This window comes from Carassius auratus, linkage group LG45M, assembly GCF_003368295.1.
Source record: "Carassius auratus strain Wakin linkage group LG45M, ASM336829v1, whole genome shotgun sequence".
Lineage (NCBI taxonomy): Eukaryota > Metazoa > Chordata > Actinopteri > Cypriniformes > Cyprinidae > Carassius > Carassius auratus.
In genome coordinates, this window is record NC_039299.1 from 1,428,638 (window position 1) to 1,448,350 (window position 19,713).

The 19,713-nt window shown below is 36.4% G+C and overlaps 3 protein-coding genes across 5 annotated transcripts in view; all 3 read right to left on the reverse strand.

Moving 5' to 3' along the window:
* LOC113068554 (gephyrin-like) overlaps nucleotides 1-19,713 on the reverse strand; it is a 1,122,288-nt gene that overhangs the window by 694,042 nt on the left and 408,533 nt on the right. The gene's annotated exons all lie outside the window — the stretch shown is intronic.
* On the reverse strand, nucleotides 108-7,113 carry LOC113068587 (GDP-L-fucose synthase-like). Its single transcript, XM_026241366.1, has 10 exons — nucleotides 7,017-7,113; nucleotides 4,370-4,515; nucleotides 3,776-3,890; nucleotides 3,553-3,681; nucleotides 3,069-3,142; nucleotides 1,675-1,808; nucleotides 1,447-1,578; nucleotides 1,269-1,348; nucleotides 1,030-1,129; nucleotides 108-924 (listed from the first exon to the last, which is right to left on the reverse strand). Exons 2-10 carry the CDS (start codon nucleotides 4,513-4,515, stop codon nucleotides 869-871), a joined length of 966 nt encoding a protein of 321 aa, XP_026097151.1. The 5' UTR covers nucleotides 7,017-7,113; the 3' UTR covers nucleotides 108-868.
* Nucleotides 8,208-14,961, reverse strand: LOC113068586 (GDP-L-fucose synthase-like). Its single transcript, XM_026241365.1, has 10 exons — nucleotides 14,660-14,961; nucleotides 13,930-14,082; nucleotides 12,336-12,450; nucleotides 12,103-12,231; nucleotides 11,832-11,905; nucleotides 10,918-11,051; nucleotides 10,693-10,824; nucleotides 9,514-9,593; nucleotides 9,303-9,402; nucleotides 8,208-9,217 (listed from the first exon to the last, which is right to left on the reverse strand). The coding sequence occupies exons 1-10, from the start codon at nucleotides 14,674-14,676 to the stop codon at nucleotides 9,162-9,164; spliced, it is 990 nt and encodes a 329-aa protein (XP_026097150.1). The 5' UTR covers nucleotides 14,677-14,961; the 3' UTR covers nucleotides 8,208-9,161.

The following is a 19,713-nucleotide window of genomic DNA, read 5'->3' on the forward strand; positions in this document are numbered from 1 at the left end:
TTCGTTACATAAAACAAGACAAATGTGTGGAACACTCACATTATTAAAAAAAAAAAAAATTGAGCTTCTGTTTGCAAATCTCACTTTTCTTCATGACTTTTTTTTTTTATAAACCACAACATAAATGTATGATACTGGGAATTAAATAAAAATTGCATGGTTTGGGAACCTTTAAAACTTCAAACACATATAAAAAGCACATTCAACTAATTATTTTAAATATGAGTGCATTGTTAAAATGTACAGTACATATCATGAGAAAACAAACCCAGAAAATGCCCTGTTTGACAGACCGGTAAAAACAGAAGAAAATGTACAGCACCAACCACAGTACAGAGCACAGATAAAATGTCTAAAGACCTCATGGTGAAAGTCAAGTTTTTAACCCTGTTTGCATGTCTGTCTGGTGTTTTAATATGCTTAAATAATTCATCATTCAACACCATTGAGGATGTTCTCATTAAAACTGCGGTGTAACAAAGACTTTGTCACCAATCCTGTCAACTTACAGGGCGTGACTTTTAATATCTGCTCAAAGGTTTACACGTTTTTGCACTTTACACTTTGCGTGCTTTATAATGAGTGAAAATGGAGCAGGTCCAAGCTGGTGTGATTGAGTGGAGGCGGGGACTAAAACATACGAATGATTCAGCACATACTCAATGAGGTAAGAGTGTAGTTACATTCAAGCCACTTTTAAGACAAAGAAATGATTTACAAGGGGAAAAAAATATAATGTGTCATTTTGATTATCAAAGATGAGTTTAAGAGATTAAAATAGAAGGCCTCGATGGCAGTGTCCAATGATTTTGTCTTTTTTTGGTTTCCAGTGTTCAAGCTCCCCACAGCCAATCAGATGTGAAGATCTTCATTTACGGGCGGAGTCATAATTGGCTGCGAACCAATCACACGTCTCCTTGACGGCTGGGGAAAAAAAGCAAAGCTTCAATAAAGATTTGTTTTTGGTCGCCACTTTTTACTACTATTGAAAAAACATTGGTTAAATGCTGCATCTCTGGTGCTGATCACCTTGTTTAAACGGCGTGAACTTGAAGTCTGGCAGGTATTTGCGTAGTTTGGCGTTATTGGCGGTTTTCTTGATCTGACCGTCTGATTTACTAGTGTCATACTGAGAGCGCTTAGTTAAGGTTCAGGTGATGATTAGTTCATTCTTTCCTTTAAGGAATACTTTCATGATGCTTTCTGCAGCTCAAGTGCAAGGTAATCTCATCATGTCCCACAGAAAAAGATTTTGTGTGAAAGGATACAATAACTTCCCCTTTGAACCCGAATCCTTCAACCACAGCGTCCACAGCATCCTTTACAGTCAACTCATCCTCCTCCCCGACTAGACAAAAAGACACGAAGAAACAGAGAAACACGATCTTGATATTTGATCAACCAGCGAGCTGTGATGAAACAGACCCAACACATCGTCTGGAGAACCTGAGAGAATGATGGGCTCCACCTCGTCGTACTCCCTCAGAACCCACACAAACAGACGAGCCAGATCCAGAGAATAGATGAACTGACGCAGAGCACGACCCGAACCCCAGACCTGCAGAGGTTTACCTTCCTCTACAACACACACACACACACACACATACACATCATTAACCCTGTGAACATGTGGGACGCTCTCAGTGTGATTGTGAGTTAGGGGAGTTTTCTCACTCTTTGCCAGGTACGTCTTGTGGATCAGCCCCGGCATCACGTGACCGTCCTCAATGTTGAAGTTATCATGGGCTCCGAACATGTTGGTGGGGATAACGGCTGTGTATTTGCGACCGTACTGCTGAAATAACGCCCTAATGGACAAACACACAAGACAAAATAAAACCAAACATCAGTAAACCATCATATATTGACTTAGAGCAAGTGTTGTCAAATCAAACAAGCCCAAATACATCATAACCCAACGGTTTCTGTGTAAAGCTGAATAGGACATCCAGGATCCAGAAATTCAACCAATAGAAACTGGATTCCAGGTACGGTGGGCGGGGTTTAGTTGCTAGCACCGATGAGTAAAGACCAATCAGGGTCAGTTTTCCAGCATAAGCTCTTTTCTTTACCAATCACCATAAAATAGAAGCACACAACTAAAATTTATAAAAATACAAGATCCACTGAATCCTGCAAAATGCATTTAACGTTTACATAGTCTTATAATAAAATATAAACTTGCTACTTTGTATAAAATAAAGCAATAAGCCCCAAGAACCCGTGGTCTGTTATAAGTAAGCTGTTATAAATTCACCGTAAACCACGGATTCCCAGGGCTTATTGCTTTTATAAAACGTTTATTCAATAATATACGTAGTAAGGTTTCACAGAATAATACAAAGCAAATAAAGTCTAATGATATTAATAAAAACCATATTCTTCCACCAAACAATGTAGTTCCTCAGAAACAGTTGTGGTTCCACCAAAGTGGTTGCCGAGCAACACTCAGAAGTAAACAAAGAAGTGTGTTTGTAGTGAACCCAGCTCAACCAATCAGAATCAAGGAACGGAACTCTTGTTTTATAATGCGGTTTTTACTTAGAAGCACATTATTAGTTTATTATATTTAGTAGATTGAATCTGTCCTGTAGAGTAAATTATTACATTGCCTCAAATTGAAATTGAGTGCTAGTTGCAAAGTGGGTAACCATGACCAAAGCTTGTTGACCATTTAAAACATTATCAACCAACATAATAGCAATTAGGCATCCCAAGTAGTGTAAACCAGAATATAAATCTCTCTCACACTTGTTGTGCAACTATCACACCTCATGCCCTGCATTAAAGCAATTATCAGATGGTCACCCGAGAAACTAATGTGCAAGAGCAAGACAAGATTATTTGAACAGGCGGCAAGCATGAATGTATAATGTGGAACCTAGAAACCTGAATAACTAGTATCACAGTCTGGCACCAACCGCCCAAAACTACACCCATGCAGACAAAACGGTTCTAAAATTAGCCTTTTATTCCCTTAATGAAAAAATTATTTTGTAACTACTTCCTTTTGAAAAAGTTTTCATGAAATAGACCAGTGATTTTTGCACTAAGAGAGCAGAACTGACCTGTTGTGGACGTCAATCATGCGTTTGGCGTAGGCGTAACCGTAATTAGAGTCATGGGGGGCACCGTTGTGCATCTGACACACACAGAGAGAGAGAAACAGGTATTTTACACAATTCATGAAACCAATTAGACATCCACTACATTAAATCTCTCATATCATGCTTTTTAAATCACTATTAGATCAATTTTTCAACAATTCTTTGCTGTTTAGGGATGACTGTGTCCTACTATTTCAAAACCTCACCCTGACAGGGCGAGACGGGACACGTTTCTGAATGCAAACAGGCATTTTTGACAAGTTAATACAGGCTGTCATGTATCCTAATGTTCTAACAGAATGCTGTTTATTCAACGTGGAAGAAACTTGATATGAATGTATTTCTAAAGATCAGGGGACATGTGTCTTGTGAGCTTTTTAAGGGAACAGTAAACACATACAGTATCCAGTATCTGCCATTTAAAGTACATGTGTGCGCGCTTTACCATGGTCTCATCAATAGGGTAGGTGGTTTTATCTGGAAAAACACATGTAGACAGACAGGACACGACCTTCACCACTCCGAACTCATGAGACATGTTCAGCACGTTGTCATTGATGTGCACATTATTCCTCTGAAAACAAGAAGCAAATACAGTTAACACAGAGTTTAATCATTCATCAGTGATATTTCCAACATCATGTGACTTAATGTTAATTAATAATCACCCAGAAGTCCAGGTTCTGTCTCATGTTTCTATAAAGTCCGCCCACCATCGCGGCCAAATGAATGACGTGCGTCGGACGATGTTTCTCGAAGGCTGCTCTCGTCTCTTCAGCGCTCCTAAAACAACACGTGCAAATGTATTTATTATGCATGGGACACAAGTGAAAACACTTACGTTGGAGCTTCTTCTTTGTCTAAATTCCAGCTCTGTCCCTTCTGGATATTCATTAACCAACATCATGAGGTGAAGTGTTTAAATACTAGTCAAGAAAGAACATTTATGATGAGCCACAGAACTACAATGTGAAGCACATGGGTAAATATAACACTACAGATATAAAGCTGTTGTGTACATACTTCACATATTTACACAGATAGCATATGTTTACTGACTATCATTCTCAGTGCCTCATAGGAGTGGGCGTAGCTCTTTTGCCATGTTTTGTTCTTGCCATTCTCTGATTGGTGGAAAATTCTTATTGCATGCCATTTTTTTTATAACATGCATTTTATCTAAAGTACATGTTATACATATGTGATGGCATATTGTGTTATGTTTGTGATGTTTGATGAGTGTTTCTTAGAGGAGCACTTACACGAGATTGGCCTCTTTGGACGACAGGAATATCCATTTTTCTCCTTCTCTCCCTTCACCTTCTTTCACCACCCGTTCTATCGCTCGCCCCACCAGCCCACTGCCGCCCGTCACCAACACTCGCATCGGCCCGACTGACCCGTCCATCTGAGAGAGAGAGAGAGAGAGAGAGAGATGGAGTTTGATGAACACTTCAGGGGTTAAAATACATGTGAAAACAGGGCCTTCCAATTTCAATACCTTAGCAAAAACTGCTTAAAATGTAAAAAGTTTACCAGCATCTATGTAAACGACTAAAAACAATAGAATAAGAACAAAGCACCAAATTACGAGAAATGGGGGCAAATAAATAAAATAGAAAATATATACAAATGAAATAAACAGGGCATTACTTTTCAAACACTTATAAGCTAGTATTCAATACTATACAGAGACTGACACAGACAGCAGCAGGTGTATTTTAGGCTGCTGTCACTTTAAGACCCAATCGCAGATTCAATATTCATACATACATAGGATTAACTAATGCAATTCCCTTGAGCAGCTTATTAAAGATGTTGATAAAGTAAAAATCTAGCCGTTTTAAAAATAACTGTTAACCAAGGTTTCAATAAGCTTACTGCTTTTCTAAAAGGGTTACTACCTGAACAGGTAGGGAAAAACGAGAGGAAAGAGAAAGAAAATTGTATAAATGTATTGATAACAAATAATTATTTTGCCAAACAATGTAGTTGGGGTGCAATATTTTGGAGAAATTTCGTGAGCATGGAAAAAAAAGCACGGGAACGTTTTCGCTCTCAAACTCCAGAAAGGGCAGATCCCAAATCGAAAATGAATTCTTTGTTGTTATTGTTGTTTTAGTTTTAAAAAACACTTCGTTCAATGTAATACATATAAAAAAGTTTGTTTTCTTTTTTATTGAATATGTAGGCTAACTATTGTGCAATTCTTTAGGGTTTGAAACTCTTCACACGAATGTTCAGGCGTCTCCACACACGTTGTATTTAATGGCACAAAAAAAATAAACAATAAAATAAAATAAATAATAATAATAATAATAATAATAATAATAATAAATCAAGAATGCTGTAGAATACCAGGAAAACAGCGGGACACAAAAACACTTTCAGTGCGACTCATATTCACATATAGCTGAATCTTCAGTTAAATTACCTCTCAAAAAGCAGCTTTTAGTCAGTTGTTTATAAGTGAATATCCACTTCGTCCAGCACAGTTTGTTCTCGGTGTTCCCGAGTATCTCGATCTCCGTCCGTTTTACAGACCGAGAAACACTACTTCAGGTGATCGAATGAGAGAGCGGGAAAAAACAAAGACCGTTTCGCAAACCTGTCTGTCTGGTTTATTGAAAAGAAAGGACATAGATGACTGATCATCAATAGCATTGCTGATTCAGTGGACAGAATACACCCATAACATAAATATAATTGAAAATGTTTCTCAGGTCAATCGTGCCGCTCATAGCACGACTAACTGGATTTCAGGCGGGAAATTTCTACCTCGCTTTTGTTCAACGGTTTTTAGAAGAATGATTGTCTAGCAACACTGAGACATCCCAGATAGCACAGGTGCGTCTGCAAGATGTCTGGCTTCATCTGGAAACCATCTGCTGTGTACAAACGTCTTTAATATGACAGTTTTTCAACATCTTCTAAACGTCTATTTAACGTCGGATAGGTAACGAACTATAGACGTATTGCAGATGAGCAAACACGTCTTGCAGACATCAAATATGGGTCTCCGGGATGTAGGCGTGCTATTAATGCATACTTGGCTGACTGAACGAGGTCACAGGTGTGTGTTTCCACACCAGCACTGAACACGTCTCCGGTTTATTATGTGCTTTTCATGATCATCAAGTAACTACGTCACGCTCGTTCATCCATCATCACTCTTGCGTGTCAATAACAATTCTTAATCATAACCAGGATGTAAATCTACTCCCAACGGCTCCAGCAGCACAACTCGCTCTGAACCCCACCTGGTGAATTTCCGTTCAAAACAAAACCATGGAAATGGCGTATCTGTTTTGAAAACGTAGCATGGTTATAAATTATATTTTCATTAAGTACCATAAGCAGCACAAAGGCATTTTCTAAGTGTACATGAGATTAGTTAAAGCATATTTCTTTCACTTCCTCTAGAAAACCGACATTTGAACCGGTAAAGCAAGTTTCACTACTGACACACCCTGTAAGTCAACACCAGAACACATCACTGATGAAGTATCGACTTCTGCATATGACTAATTAAAAAAAAAAATATAGAGAGAGAAATATACAAACTTTAAAGAGACCGTTCACCCAAAAATTAAAATTCAGAAATTTGATTGCCCCGGTGTTGTTCTAATGCCTTATGCACAAAAGACGCAAAAGAGTGGTCTAATATATTTCAAGTTGCCTGAGGGTAGCGTTAATGAAAACAGAAGTGTAAATGTATAATCTACAATCCGGACCTTGACTGTTCATCTCAGTAAATTATTTGCGCGTTCACGAGACTCAGTTCAGTGCACTCGTCCAGTTAAAGCACACAAGTTTGAGAAATTAAGTTTAATTAAATCTCGCCTACAATACATTAAATGAATACTCCTGCTTTAAATCTGTTAATATATGATGAAACCCATAAATTACCTGCTCTCAGGTGTGAGGTCTCTGGCTCGCTGCCTCTCGCTCTGCAGAAATAGGAAAACACTTTTCCTTCAGGAATAGAAATGCTCTCAGCTCACTGGTTTATGGATACACACACACCTACTACCAAAGGAAAACATCCGGGTAATACATCACCTTGAAATCAGAAGAAAACACGGTAACATAATAAGGTTTCATGAAAAATAATTATACATCTATTTAGAGCAACTGAACAACTGTACTTTTTTATTGACTAACGTTAACAAATATGAATACTGTAATATTTTAATGTTAGTTAATACGCTAATGTTAACAAATGACACCTTATAGTTAAATGTCACCGAAAAAAATTAACAGTTGGCTAATAAAAAAAAAATAATAATAAGAGTTGGCGCATATTTAATTGAATTAAAATCTGCAAACATTAAATTTTACCGGGTTTTTTTTTCGTTTATTTTTACATTTTGCACTCTAGAAAAAGAATACACATTATGCATTTCTGTAAATCTCATTTACATTTAGCAGACGCTTTTATCCAAAGCGACTTACAAATTAAAACTCACTTCATTATGAATCTGAATAAGTCTGATTAACTTCTGATGCTGAAAATAAATTTAAAAAATCACTTATTTTCTATGTCGTGAGATTCGAGAAACCTTAAATATTCTAAAAACCATTTGTTTTCGAATACAAGTGTATTATTAAATTATACAGTACATATTATTAATAAATAAATCCAGACATATCAGTAAAATAGAAAATGGACCGCACCAACCAGTAGAGTTCAAATAAAACCATGAAAAAAAGACAATAAATAATAAAATGAATAAAATTAGTCTCTTTACTAACGTAAAAATTCTTTAAAAAAATAAATAAAAATAGTGAAGAATTGGTCTTGTCAGATTTTTTGTTATATAAAAGCAACATAATTTATTTATTTTTTATTTTTTTACAGAAGAGTCAACATTTACCCGCCCCTAAACATGACGTTGCACGATGTTATTGGTCGCTTTACATGTCAGTCTGTCTAAGCTGTGGCCAAGAAAGGATTCACGGGCGCCATCTGCTGGTCAAACTGTGTAAATGCAACGAAACCTCAGGCCAAACATGAATCACATCTTTAACAAACGAACTGCAAATGTTTTCATTAAAGTGTGAGATCTACAAATAATTAAATGCCATTAAATGTGAGGGTTCTGTATAATTTTTTTTATTGATTTTTGTGTTATTTAGCAATGTTTGCTCAATTATACACAATTAAGTATCACTCTCCATTTCTCCTTATACATCCACAAGTATTACAATCGATTAAATTAACAAGAAATCAATCTTCATCATAAAACTGACCCAAAGTCAACTATAAGAAACTCCTTCATTGGTTCAAGAGATCACCATCTAGCAGTGAATGTCGTACCCTGATATCACAGACGTATTTGCACATTTTCTAATCTGCAATAAAACATCAATAGGATGTTTCGTATCAGTTTTCAATTTGATGTTCAGAAAGTAAATTTGTAAATTTAATGTGTGGCTTCCGGTGTCATCCGTTTCCAGCTATTTTTAGCTGTATAAAGCAATTGTTTTGCTGCTTGATATTGCAAACTGATGAGTCTTACCATATTATTTAAATTGCATTATCTTAATTGTGAACACACTGGTTTTCACCGTTTACTGATGAACTCGCACATTCACAGAAAACGTCTTCAGCGTTAAAAGTGAACACCTATTGTTTTGGACAATATACTTACATATTGCTTTTGTGATTTCATAACAGCACTACTTACTGAGTTCTTACATCCATGCATTGTTAAAATTAAAATAAAAAATACTCACCAATGCTTTAATTTGGGGCTTAATTTTAAACCTTGGTTGAGATACTAAGGATGTCCCGCGCGTGGCCGCTAGATGGCGCCATCTGAAGCGGTTTATGCATTAATAAATGCATTTAAAAACGCAGCATTGTGCAGATTTAGTAACTGCATTCTTGTAAAATGAATCTATTTAAAGAAAACTTTAAATTGGCATGAAAAGAGGGCTTAGATGGCAGTGGTCCATGAGATTGTCTTTGTAAAAAGTTCAAGTGTTGTTCAAGTTCGGTTTCAAGCAACAGTGTCCAAGCTCCCTGCAGCCAATCAGATGTGAAGAGCTTCATTTACGGGCGGAGTCATAATTTGCCACAAACCAATCACACGTCTCCTGGATGGCTGAAAAAAAAGAAGCAATGCTTCAATCAAGAATCTTCTTTTTACTACTAGCATTTAGGTATTGCATGCATGTGTAAATGATCACCTTGTTTGAACGGCGTGAACTTGAAGTCTGGCAGGTATTTGCGTAGTTTGGCGTTACTGGCCGTTTTCTTGAACTGACCGTCTGATTTACTAGTGTCATACTGAGAGCGCTTAGTTAAGGTTCGGCTGTTTAAAGACTGTCATTCAGTGTCTACTGTTCTGATGTTTATGGTGATTATTGTTTGTTGATTATTATTGTGTGTGAAGGATACAATCACGTCACCTCTGAACCCCAACGCTTCGACCACAGCGTCCGCAGCAAACTTAATGGACACCTCATCCTCTTCTCCCACTAGAGAGACACAAGCAAGGCATCTCAGATTCTCAGTAAACGCTGTCATTATTCATCTACAGTGAATCAGAAGCAATCGCTCGGTATAAATGTGCAGCATTGATTCCTGTGGATTAGGTTGGAATGTGCAGTGCTCACATTTATTCAATTAAATCATCGCCTTTTGAAATTTTGTAATCTATGGAAGATTATTTTCCATCACGATACAAAATTGCATCATTTAGAATTTTTTAATTTTGACACAAGAGTGTGCCGTCATGCAACCTTTACTATTTTTTAGTTTACATCGCACAACATTTCCATTTTTCATCAGAAATCGTAGTGTTTTTGCACAATTTCTGAGTTTGTCACTTGCAATTTGACTTTTTTTCTCTTAATATTTAACCTCTTGCAATTTAGACTTTTTATCTGAATTCTAAATTCATCACACAATTTATTTTCTGCCTCAAAATATATCTATAAAAAAGATTTTTTAAAGACTTTTTCCTCACAATTCTTTTTTTTTTTAAATTGTGAGTTTATATCTCAATTCTGACTTTTCTTCCTAGTTAATATCTTTAAATTCTGAGAAAAAAAAACAAAAACTGAATATTCAGATAATAAGTTGCAATTACTTTATTTATTACCGCATTTTCCGGACTATAAGTCACACTTTTTTTCATAGTTTGGCTGGTCCTTTGACTTATAGTCAGGTGTGACTTATTTCTCAAATTTAATTTGACATGAACCAAGAGAAAACATTACCGTCTCCAGCCGCCAGAGGGCGCTCTATGCTGCTCAGTTCTCCTGTAGTCTACCCTGAAGACACAGAGCGCCCTCTCGTGGCTGGAGACGGTAATGTTTTCTCTTGGTGCTTGGTTCTAAATAAATGGGACTTATATATGTTTTTTCCCTCATCATGATGTATTTTCAGACTGATGCGACTTATACTCAGGTGCGACTTATAGTCTGAAATATACGGTAACTCATTTTTTATCCCTTGTTGGAAACAAGCTTCCATAATCCCATTAGGCCAGAACGATTCCCGTTTTCAGTCCCCAAACTTAAGACCTCTAAAAATGATAAGTACAACCTTAGATCAAACTGAATATTTAAGAACCTGAGAGAATGATGGGCTCCACCTCGTCGTACTCCCTCAGAACCCACACAAACAGACGAGCCAGATCCAGAGAATAGATGAACTGACGCAGAGCACGACCCGAACCCCAGACCTGCAGAGGTTTACCTTCCTCTACAACACACACACACACACGAAACAGGTTTACCATGTGAACAGAGCTTCATTGAGGCTCTAACTCCTCTCAGAAAGTTACATGCATCTCACTCTTTGCCAGGTACGTCTTGTGGATCAGCCCCGGCAGGACGTGACCGTCCTCAATGTTGAAGTTATCATGGGGTCCGAATACATTTGTGGGGATGACAGCTGTGTATCGCAGACCGTACTGCTGAAATAACGCCCTAATGGACAAACACACACATGCACGGACTTATAAAGGATATATACAAACACTTTCCATAAAATCAAGTAATAACAAACACATTATTTTCATGACAGATTGTATGCACATTCATCAAATTCCAGTAAAACCATAATTATATGCACACTAAAAATGAAACATTTGAATTAGTAAATATTTTTTACGTGATTATTCATATTAAATTAACATTTTCGATTAAAATAAAGTCTAAAATTATGTCACGAATCAATATCTGATATTCAAACATAATTAAGACTTTCTTGTTTCATTTTAAGCCTTAAATTTCATACAACTAAATTTGAGATTTTTTTAAGGACCCGTGGAAACCCTGAATAAGGATCTTAAGGACTTTTCACCATTAGTTAATCTTGGCAGCTGTTCTAGTGAAAACACAGTAACATGTAATGCTCATTTATTATGTAAAGAGGTTAGCCAATTACAGCAGTGGGCGTTTACGATGAGTCTCAAAGAAGACACGCCCCTTCCAACAGAGAATTGAAATCATATGCTAAATCCAGAGTTGAAAACGACCATTTATATCCACATTAAGCCCATTTTTGATATAAAAAGAACAAGAACAACTTAGGTGACATTATTTAAATAATTAAAAAAAGGAATTTCATAACCCATTAATTTACCATCGAGAATAAATTAATAAATAGCTTTGGATAGCTTGGAATTTTTCTCTCTTTTGAAATGTGATCGAGACGAGATTTAATGGGATACAAAAACCTCATGACGAATGAACTTTGACCCTGACCTGTTCTGCACATCGATCATGCGTTTGGCGTAAGCATAACCAAAATTAGACTCATGAGGCGGACCGTTGTGAATCTGAAACACAGTGAGAGAGAAACCAAGCTAAAAGAAAATAAAATCGGAAAAAAATGCAGATCGTTTTCTGTGAGGGGTGGGTTTAAGTGCAAGGCAATAGAAAATACAGTTTGTGCAGTATAGAAACCATTACGCTAACGGAGAGTCACTGTAAACCACCAATACCAACGTGTGTGTGTGTGTGTGTGAGAATTTACCATAGTCTCATCTATAGGGTAAGCAGTTTTATCTGGAAAGATACACGTGGAAAGGCAAGAAACGACCTTCAGCGCTCCGAACTCATGAGCCGCCTTCAGCACATTGTCATTAATAAACACATTATTCCTCTGAAACCAACAAACAAAAATGATTACTACACACTTTAATTATTCAACACTAACATATGTCCAACATTTTTAGATTTCCATTTTTTGGTAATGTTAATAATCACCCAGAAGTCCAGGTTCTGTCTCATGTTTCTGAAGAGTCCGCCCACCATCGCGGCTAAATGAATGACGTGCGTCGGACGATGTTTCTCGAAGGCTGCTCTCGTCTCTTCAGCGCTCCTAAAACAACACGTGCAAATTTATTTAATATGCATGGGACACAAATGGACAACGAGCAATAAATAAAAGATCTCTGTAATCCCAAGAAACAGAAATTCAGAAAAGTGTGTCCAAACTTGAGTGATGACATGACGGTATTGAACATTTTGGCGATATATGAAATTGAAATCGTATTAAATAATTTTTTTGTGTCCGCAATATACAAACAAGCACAGACGCTGCCGACCGCGTGAGATCAAGAAACAATGATTAAAAAGATTTTTAAAAAGTATTGGAAAATAGTTTTTTTGTGTGATGCAAGGGATGTTGAAGGTAGTCAGGTTTGGTATATTTCTTCAAAACAATGATTTTGAATTTGTTATTAATTTCCTAGTATGTTTTGGGAACATTTTTTGTCTCAAGTGCAGACGGTTGAAATCTAAACCCAACTTTATTCAAAGCTGTAATGAAGTAAAACTCTTATACAAATCTTTAAAAGAGGAAAGCCCTTAGGTTGACTTTAATTAAATTTGTATCTAATTTACTTGTTTTCCCGCTGTTTTGTTTTTCTGGTTCCGTTTGGTTTATTTTGACATTTTTTTATTTTTATTTTGTTGTTGTTCTTTTTTTTTTTGTTTATGCTCAACCAAGGCTGTATAATTGGATTTATTATGGAATGTGATTGGTTGGTTGTAAAGTTTATTGCATTTATAAAAAATAAAAACAAATCTTCGGGTTTTTCAAGTCGTTCGTTCATCACGTGACAGCCCCATAAACTTAACCAATGCAGTCTGATCCGGAAAGAGGTTTAATAATAACAACCAACTCTTTATTATATTTATGATTTTTAAGCTTTTGAATCACACGCTACGTGTGGCAAAATGTCCGAAACACTCAATTCGCGTCATTCGCGCAAATCGCGCATAAAATGTATTTTCACGTCTTTGCATTTACTTAACATTTAAATCATCTGCACTTAACGCTTCATTCGCGTCTGGTGTGAATGCATCATTAACGTCAACGAATTTCAGAGTCGTATGACACTCAATCACAGTATACGGATAACATTAGAATAAATGAAAGGTATCGTAAAATGAATTCCACCTGAATCCCATTTCTCTTTTCTTATTCATTGTATTTTTGAAAAATTCTATTGCGTTACTAGCAACAAGTTTGCAATCAAATATAAGCGTCATTTCATGATGGATCTGAAGCTGTTATCCATCAAAATATTGATTTGGAAAAAAAAAGAAGAGATTAACGCATCAACAAATGCTTTATTTGGTTGCTTGTTATTACTATACTTCACCCAAATGCACAATAATGTAATAATCATGAACTACAGTTGAACTACGCTAATAATAAACAGAAAGTTGGTGTAAAGTTAGTGATCCTTCTTGGAAGTATTTTTATTACTTGCATAAAATTGGCTTGTAAAGTATATAATAAATGGCTTATAATATGTGATAATGTTTAATGTGTTTTGTAAGGAGCTCTTACAGAAGATTGGCATCTTTGGATGTCAGGAATATCCATTCTTCTCCTTTTCTGTTTTCGCCCTCTTCTTTCACCAGACGTTCTATCGCTCGCCCCACCAGCCCACTGCCGCCCGTCACCAACACTCGCATCGGGCCCAGCGACCCGTTCATCTGGCTAATAGAGAGAGAGAGAAGGTCTGATGAACATCTCATTATATATGCCATCTATGCAACCAATGCATCCATCATACCGTGGCATTCATATTCACACAATCACATTATACGATCAATGTAGAATCCATAAAAATGGTTTTCCATGATATGGACACTTCAATGACAATTCTTTGTTACTGTATTCTTTTTTTTTTTTAAACAGTTGTCATCTGAAAAGTCAGATTTCCATTGATGTTCCATTGAATCAGCACAACAGTATTTTTCTACAGGTATGTTTATATGATTTCTGTTCTTCCCTGCAATGCACCACAGCTGAATCCGGTCAAGAATGTCAAGTTAAACACCGACACACCCTTTATTTCAATATGAAAACACATCAGTTTGAGGAGTCAGCTTCTACAGTAGAGCATGACCACAAAACACACAAGAAACATAACGTTACAAACACATGCTGGATTTATGGCATGCTGTAGAATCATTAAATAGAATCATCAGTGGAAGTGCATGAATGAAACCACTTAATACTCATATAATTAACTTTATAAACTCTCAGACTATCGATTGTATGAACGATATACCTGCTCTCTGGTTTCATTATAGTTTAAAGTCCGTTTCTTGTAAACTCTGCTCACTCGGTGGCCGTATTCTCATCGCATCCGGGCCGCTGTCCAAATCAACTCTTATCTACTTGAATGTGGAAATACCGAGATGCCAAGAACTGTTTCTCAAGTTCGTTTAAATAACATATTCCTATTCAGCAAAACAATCCGACACGCGCAGCACAGTACATTGTTTCCTGCTCCCAAATAGCGGTATAAGCGTAAATTTCCGGTTAGTCCGGTCAGTGCGCATGCGCACTGCTAATCGCAGAACACTTGTTGTTTCTATGGAAACCGGAGCTTTTAAATGCAGCTGCGGTGACGCGTTGAATTAACCAGTTCGTGATTGGCTCTTACATGTAGCTGGCAGGACGTTGCATTGAATCTAATCCACAGTAAAGCCTGTTTTTATACAGTCCTTGTGGTGTGGACCGTATTTTGCTGGACAGAGATCACTGTAAAGTGATCCCATCCTCCCAGGATCCTCCTTTGGAGAATGTGTAACGGTCACCGCGTATCACGTGTGCCTTTTAAACCAATCACATTACAGCTTTGGCGTCTCTCAGCGTTGTTGTTTTTTTTTACAACCGTCAGTAAGTGTCTACAATTACTACTTCGTTTATTTGTAATTAATTTATTTTTGTTTATAACAACAACAACAGCTCATGTTAGATAATGCTTAGTTGCTGTTCTATTACACAAATATCGTAAAAAAAAAAAAAAAAAAATCCCCCCAAGGGTAGGTAGGCTACACATAAATATTATAAATGTGTGTGTATTAAATTAATAATTACAGTTATTAATAGCTCAATGTTATTAATGAAAATAAAAGTATTACTTTCACTATTTCATAATTTTAATTATAAAATATAGTAGCCTACTTTTAAATACTCTATTTTTAATTTGAGAAAACACATTACCAAGGAAAATAAATTGAATTTAAAATAAGACTTCACTGGGCCACGGAGCTATTAACTTACTGGCTTACTTTGTTGAATGCAAAATAATATATTTGAAACACTTAAAACTACACTATTTGAGTCAATGGGGACCAGAAACTTTTCGGTTACGAACATTATTCAAAATATCTTCTTCTATGTTGAGGAGAACAAAGAAGTTCATACAGGTTTAGAACCTCTTGAGGCCATAGGTGTAGCTTGAAATCCATTAGACCAATAATGCTTGGCTGTTGTGTGGCATAAAATGATATTCTGCGTTAACAACGTGAACTGGAGGGAGATCTGTAGACAGCTCAAAAACTCCGATGAAGATATCAGTGAGCACGTTTACATGCACACAAGTTATAACTCACAAATAACAGTTTATTAAAATAACCAGTGATGGACAGTAACGAAGTAGCTTTACTTCGTTACTGTACTTAAGTAAATTTTTCAAGTATCTGTACTTTACTGAAGTAGTTTTATTTTGAGTAACTTTTACTTTTACTTCACTACATTCCAAAGCATAAGATCGTACTTTTAACTTCACTAAATTTCATAAAACATATCGTTACTCCCTATATCACGTGCTCCGACACGCAGAAGCGGTGTCTGATTCATCATGAACGAACTGAGTCTTTTCAAAATAAACCTTTAAATCGGATCGCGAATCGCACCAAACGATTCGTTTACGAATTAGAATGATCCGATTGCAGCTGTTCTGGAGTCGACCACTCACTGATTCAAATGAACCGTTTAGTGTGAGTCTACAGAAGTAAGAACCGTGAGATATTGTGAGCGCGTGCGTCTGATGTTGCTAAAAGTAAGTTATTAATGTCGGAATTTAGGATTAATTATTGTAACTGAAAATCATATTTTTTATTATTTATTTTATATATTTTATTTTGATAATTTAGAATTATTACTGAAATACAACCTTTTTTTGTTTAAAACAGTTCATTGAACAATAATAAATGAAGTACCTGAAGCTGACAATGAAGTAAATGTATAATAATTAGCAAAGATGATTAATTTAGCGCTGTAAACGCGCGTGTGAGGGGCGGAGACGCGCCGCGGAGCGTCAGATGCGCTTGAGGACCAAACACAGCAGAGCGGTAGGAAACATCACTCCTCTTATTATTTCTCTTTTACTATAGCGATTTATTTTTAGATACGTGATCTGAGTCTTTCATAGAGTTGTAGAGTTAGATTTATTAGAGAAATATAATTATTTTTTACATTCTTTGGTCGAAGTTTTCAGATCGGCAACTCGGAGACTGTTCGCGACTCTGTTCGGCACTTCGGAGCATGTTCGCGACTTGGTTGATTCAGATCGGGACTTCGGAGCCTGTTCGCGACTCGGTTGATTCAGATCGGGACTTCACAGCCTGTTCGCGACTCGGTTGATTCAGATTGGGACTTCTGGACTTCGGAACATTTTCGCGACTCCGTTGATTCAGATCGGCACTTCGGAGCCTGTCCGCGACTCGGTTGATTCAGATCAGGACTTCGGAGCATGTTCGCGACTTGGTTGATTCAGATCGGCACTTCGGAGCATGTTCCCGACTCGGTTGATTCAGATCGGCACTTCGGAGCCTGTTCGCGACTCGGTTGATTCAGATCAGGACTTCGGAGCCTGTTCGCGACTCGGTTGATTCAGATCAGGACTTCGGAGCATGTTCGCGACTTGGTTGATTCAGATCGGCACTTCGGAGCCTGTTCGCGACTCGGTTGATTCAAGATTGGGACCTCGGAGCATGTTTGAGATTTTTTTTTAATTCAGATCTCGAAGCAGGAAGTGTTTGTCAAACAGTTAATTGGTGATAAATGAATATTTGAACTTGAGGCTTTTTTTTTTTTAGACGAGTAACGTTAGACAGACATGAATGTTTACTCAGAACGGTACTGAAAATAAGTAAATATTGTAGCTGATGCTAAATGTCTAGCAGGCTTGCAGGTGCTAACTTGAGGTAATTTTTATAAATAATGACCAAATATTTTTATTCAACCACCTATATATATATATATATATATATACAGTGTTGGGGAGTAACTAGTTACATGTAACCGCGTTACGTAATTTAATTACAAAATTAATGTAACTGTAATTAGTTACAGTTACTACGAAAAAATGAGTAATTAAATTACAGTTACTTATGAAATTTGTAACGATTACAAAGGGGATTACATTTGAATATTTACACACATCCACATACAGATTTAACTGATTTCTTTCCCAAATTGCACTGACCATTATGAGACATACCGCCCTAATAATTTCCGGGATGCGGAAACACAGTCTGGTTCGTAGAATCCAGTCAGAAAAACGGAGTGCCTAACGCGGACGGAATATGCCACATTTTGGATGACTAAATCAAAAGAAGGTCAGTACACTTTAATCAAAACATGACATGGACTAGTGTCTGTGAATATTAAGCCCCAAAAATGCAATATATGACTTGCACATTCTGCGTGTTGGAAATCAGGCACGGACTGGACACCGGGAGAACGGGGACAATTCCCGGTGGCCTGGCAGATGATGCCCTCTATTTTAATATTGTTATTGTATAATTGCACGCCGAATGTACTAAAGCGATCATTTGCTAATCGGCCATTTGATAATTGAATCTCTAATAAATCATGAAGTGTTAGTCATGACTCGCGCGCTCTCCGCGCCTCCGCGCGCGCGAGAGAGAGAGAGACAGGGAGAAGGAATAGAGTGGACTCTGGAAGCGCACAGCTGGAGCAGAGAAGCAGGGTTTCAGGTCAGTTTTATCTGTAAAGATGCTTTTTTGTCTTTGTTTTTTTATTTATTAAATTAAGCAGCAGCAGCACGTTGCTCATCAGTCATCACTCAAAATACTATATAAAGGACATAATTATTATCTGTTTTAATGTTACAGTAGTAATTTAGCTGAAAAAAATCCGATTTTTTATAAATAGTTTTAGGGCGAGTTACGACAGACAACAACACAACCCTTACGAAAATTTATATGTTAATATTTAACTATAAATCCAGAGAAAATGGTTACTATTGTTTAACTGTGGTAACCAAAAATGTAAAATTATTTTACAAATGTATTTATTTAAAAATAAAAACAAATCCATTTGCAAAAAAAAAAAATGTTATTTTACTTTTATATAGGCTAATAAAAGCATGGTTAATTTTGGTAAGGGAAAAACATGACTCTTGTATAGTATTAGGATTTTTCTATAAAGATATTGTAGTATTGTAGAGTATTGTAAAGTATAGTTTTGTTCAATCTTGAGTATTAAAGTCATGAGAGAGATGGATAACAGGGCAAAATAAAGAGACTGAAGAGAAAAATGGAAGTGAAGGTGCAGTTCAGGAGAGAACTTTTAATTATTTTGCATGTCCCCAAATTAAAGATTTAAACCTTTTTAATGTCAGGTCCGTACAAAAAATAGTTTTGTCCATGAATTTGTTTGTATGAGTTAGAATTTTCCAGTCTGAATTTTTTTTTTCCCAGTCCGCCCCTCCTGTAAATTAATGGCAAAGACATGGTTTCATTTACTACACATAGGCCTACTGAAGCTCGCAGTGTTCTCAACCTCTGCCGCCTCAATATATGAGTACACCAGCACATAAACATAATCTCCAGAACTGCTCTGTGTCACTTCATGTGCATTTAACTTATTTTGAGAAAACTATCATCATATACTAAGAGACAGCATTTTAAAAAACACACCAATGTTTTAGGAGTTTAGTACACAGAATATGTCACATGCTTATTATATAACTGTATTTAAGTTAATGTATATGCTTTTATTTATTATTCTTTAATTTTCACAAATTTACAAAAGTACTCGAAAGTATTTAGTTACATTACTTTAATAAAGTAATTGAAAAAGTTACACTACTATTACATTTTAAACAGGGTAACTTGTAATCTGTAACCTATTACATTTCCAAAGTAACCTTCCCAACACTGTATATATATATATATATATATATATATATATATATATATATATATATAGATAGATAGATAGATAGATAGATAGATAGATAGATAGATATAGATATATAGACATATAGATTACATCTGGGGAGAAAAGAAAGGATGTGATGTT

Excerpts from the sequence above, each read along its gene's own strand:
- LOC113068587 (XM_026241366.1), bottom strand. The coding sequence starts at position 4,515 with ATGGACGGGTCAGTCGGGCCGATGCGAGTGTTGGTGACGGGCGGCAGT. Across the intron at positions 1,349-1,446 it reads GGAGCCCATCATTCTCTCAG|TCGGGGAGGAGGATGAGTTG; the intron begins GTTCTCCAGACG and ends CTTTTTGTCTAG. Across the intron at positions 925-1,029 it reads GTTCACGCCGTTTAAACAAG|CCGTCAAGGAGACGTGTGAT; the intron begins GTGATCAGCACC and ends TTTTTTCCCCAG.
- LOC113068586 (XM_026241365.1), bottom strand. Across the intron at positions 9,403-9,513 it reads GGTTCAGAGGTGACGTGATT|TATGACACTAGTAAATCAGA; the intron begins GTATCCTTCACA and ends AAGCGCTCTCAG. Across the intron at positions 9,218-9,302 it reads GTTCACGCCGTTCAAACAAG|CCATCCAGGAGACGTGTGAT; the intron begins GTGATCATTTAC and ends CTTTTTTTTCAG.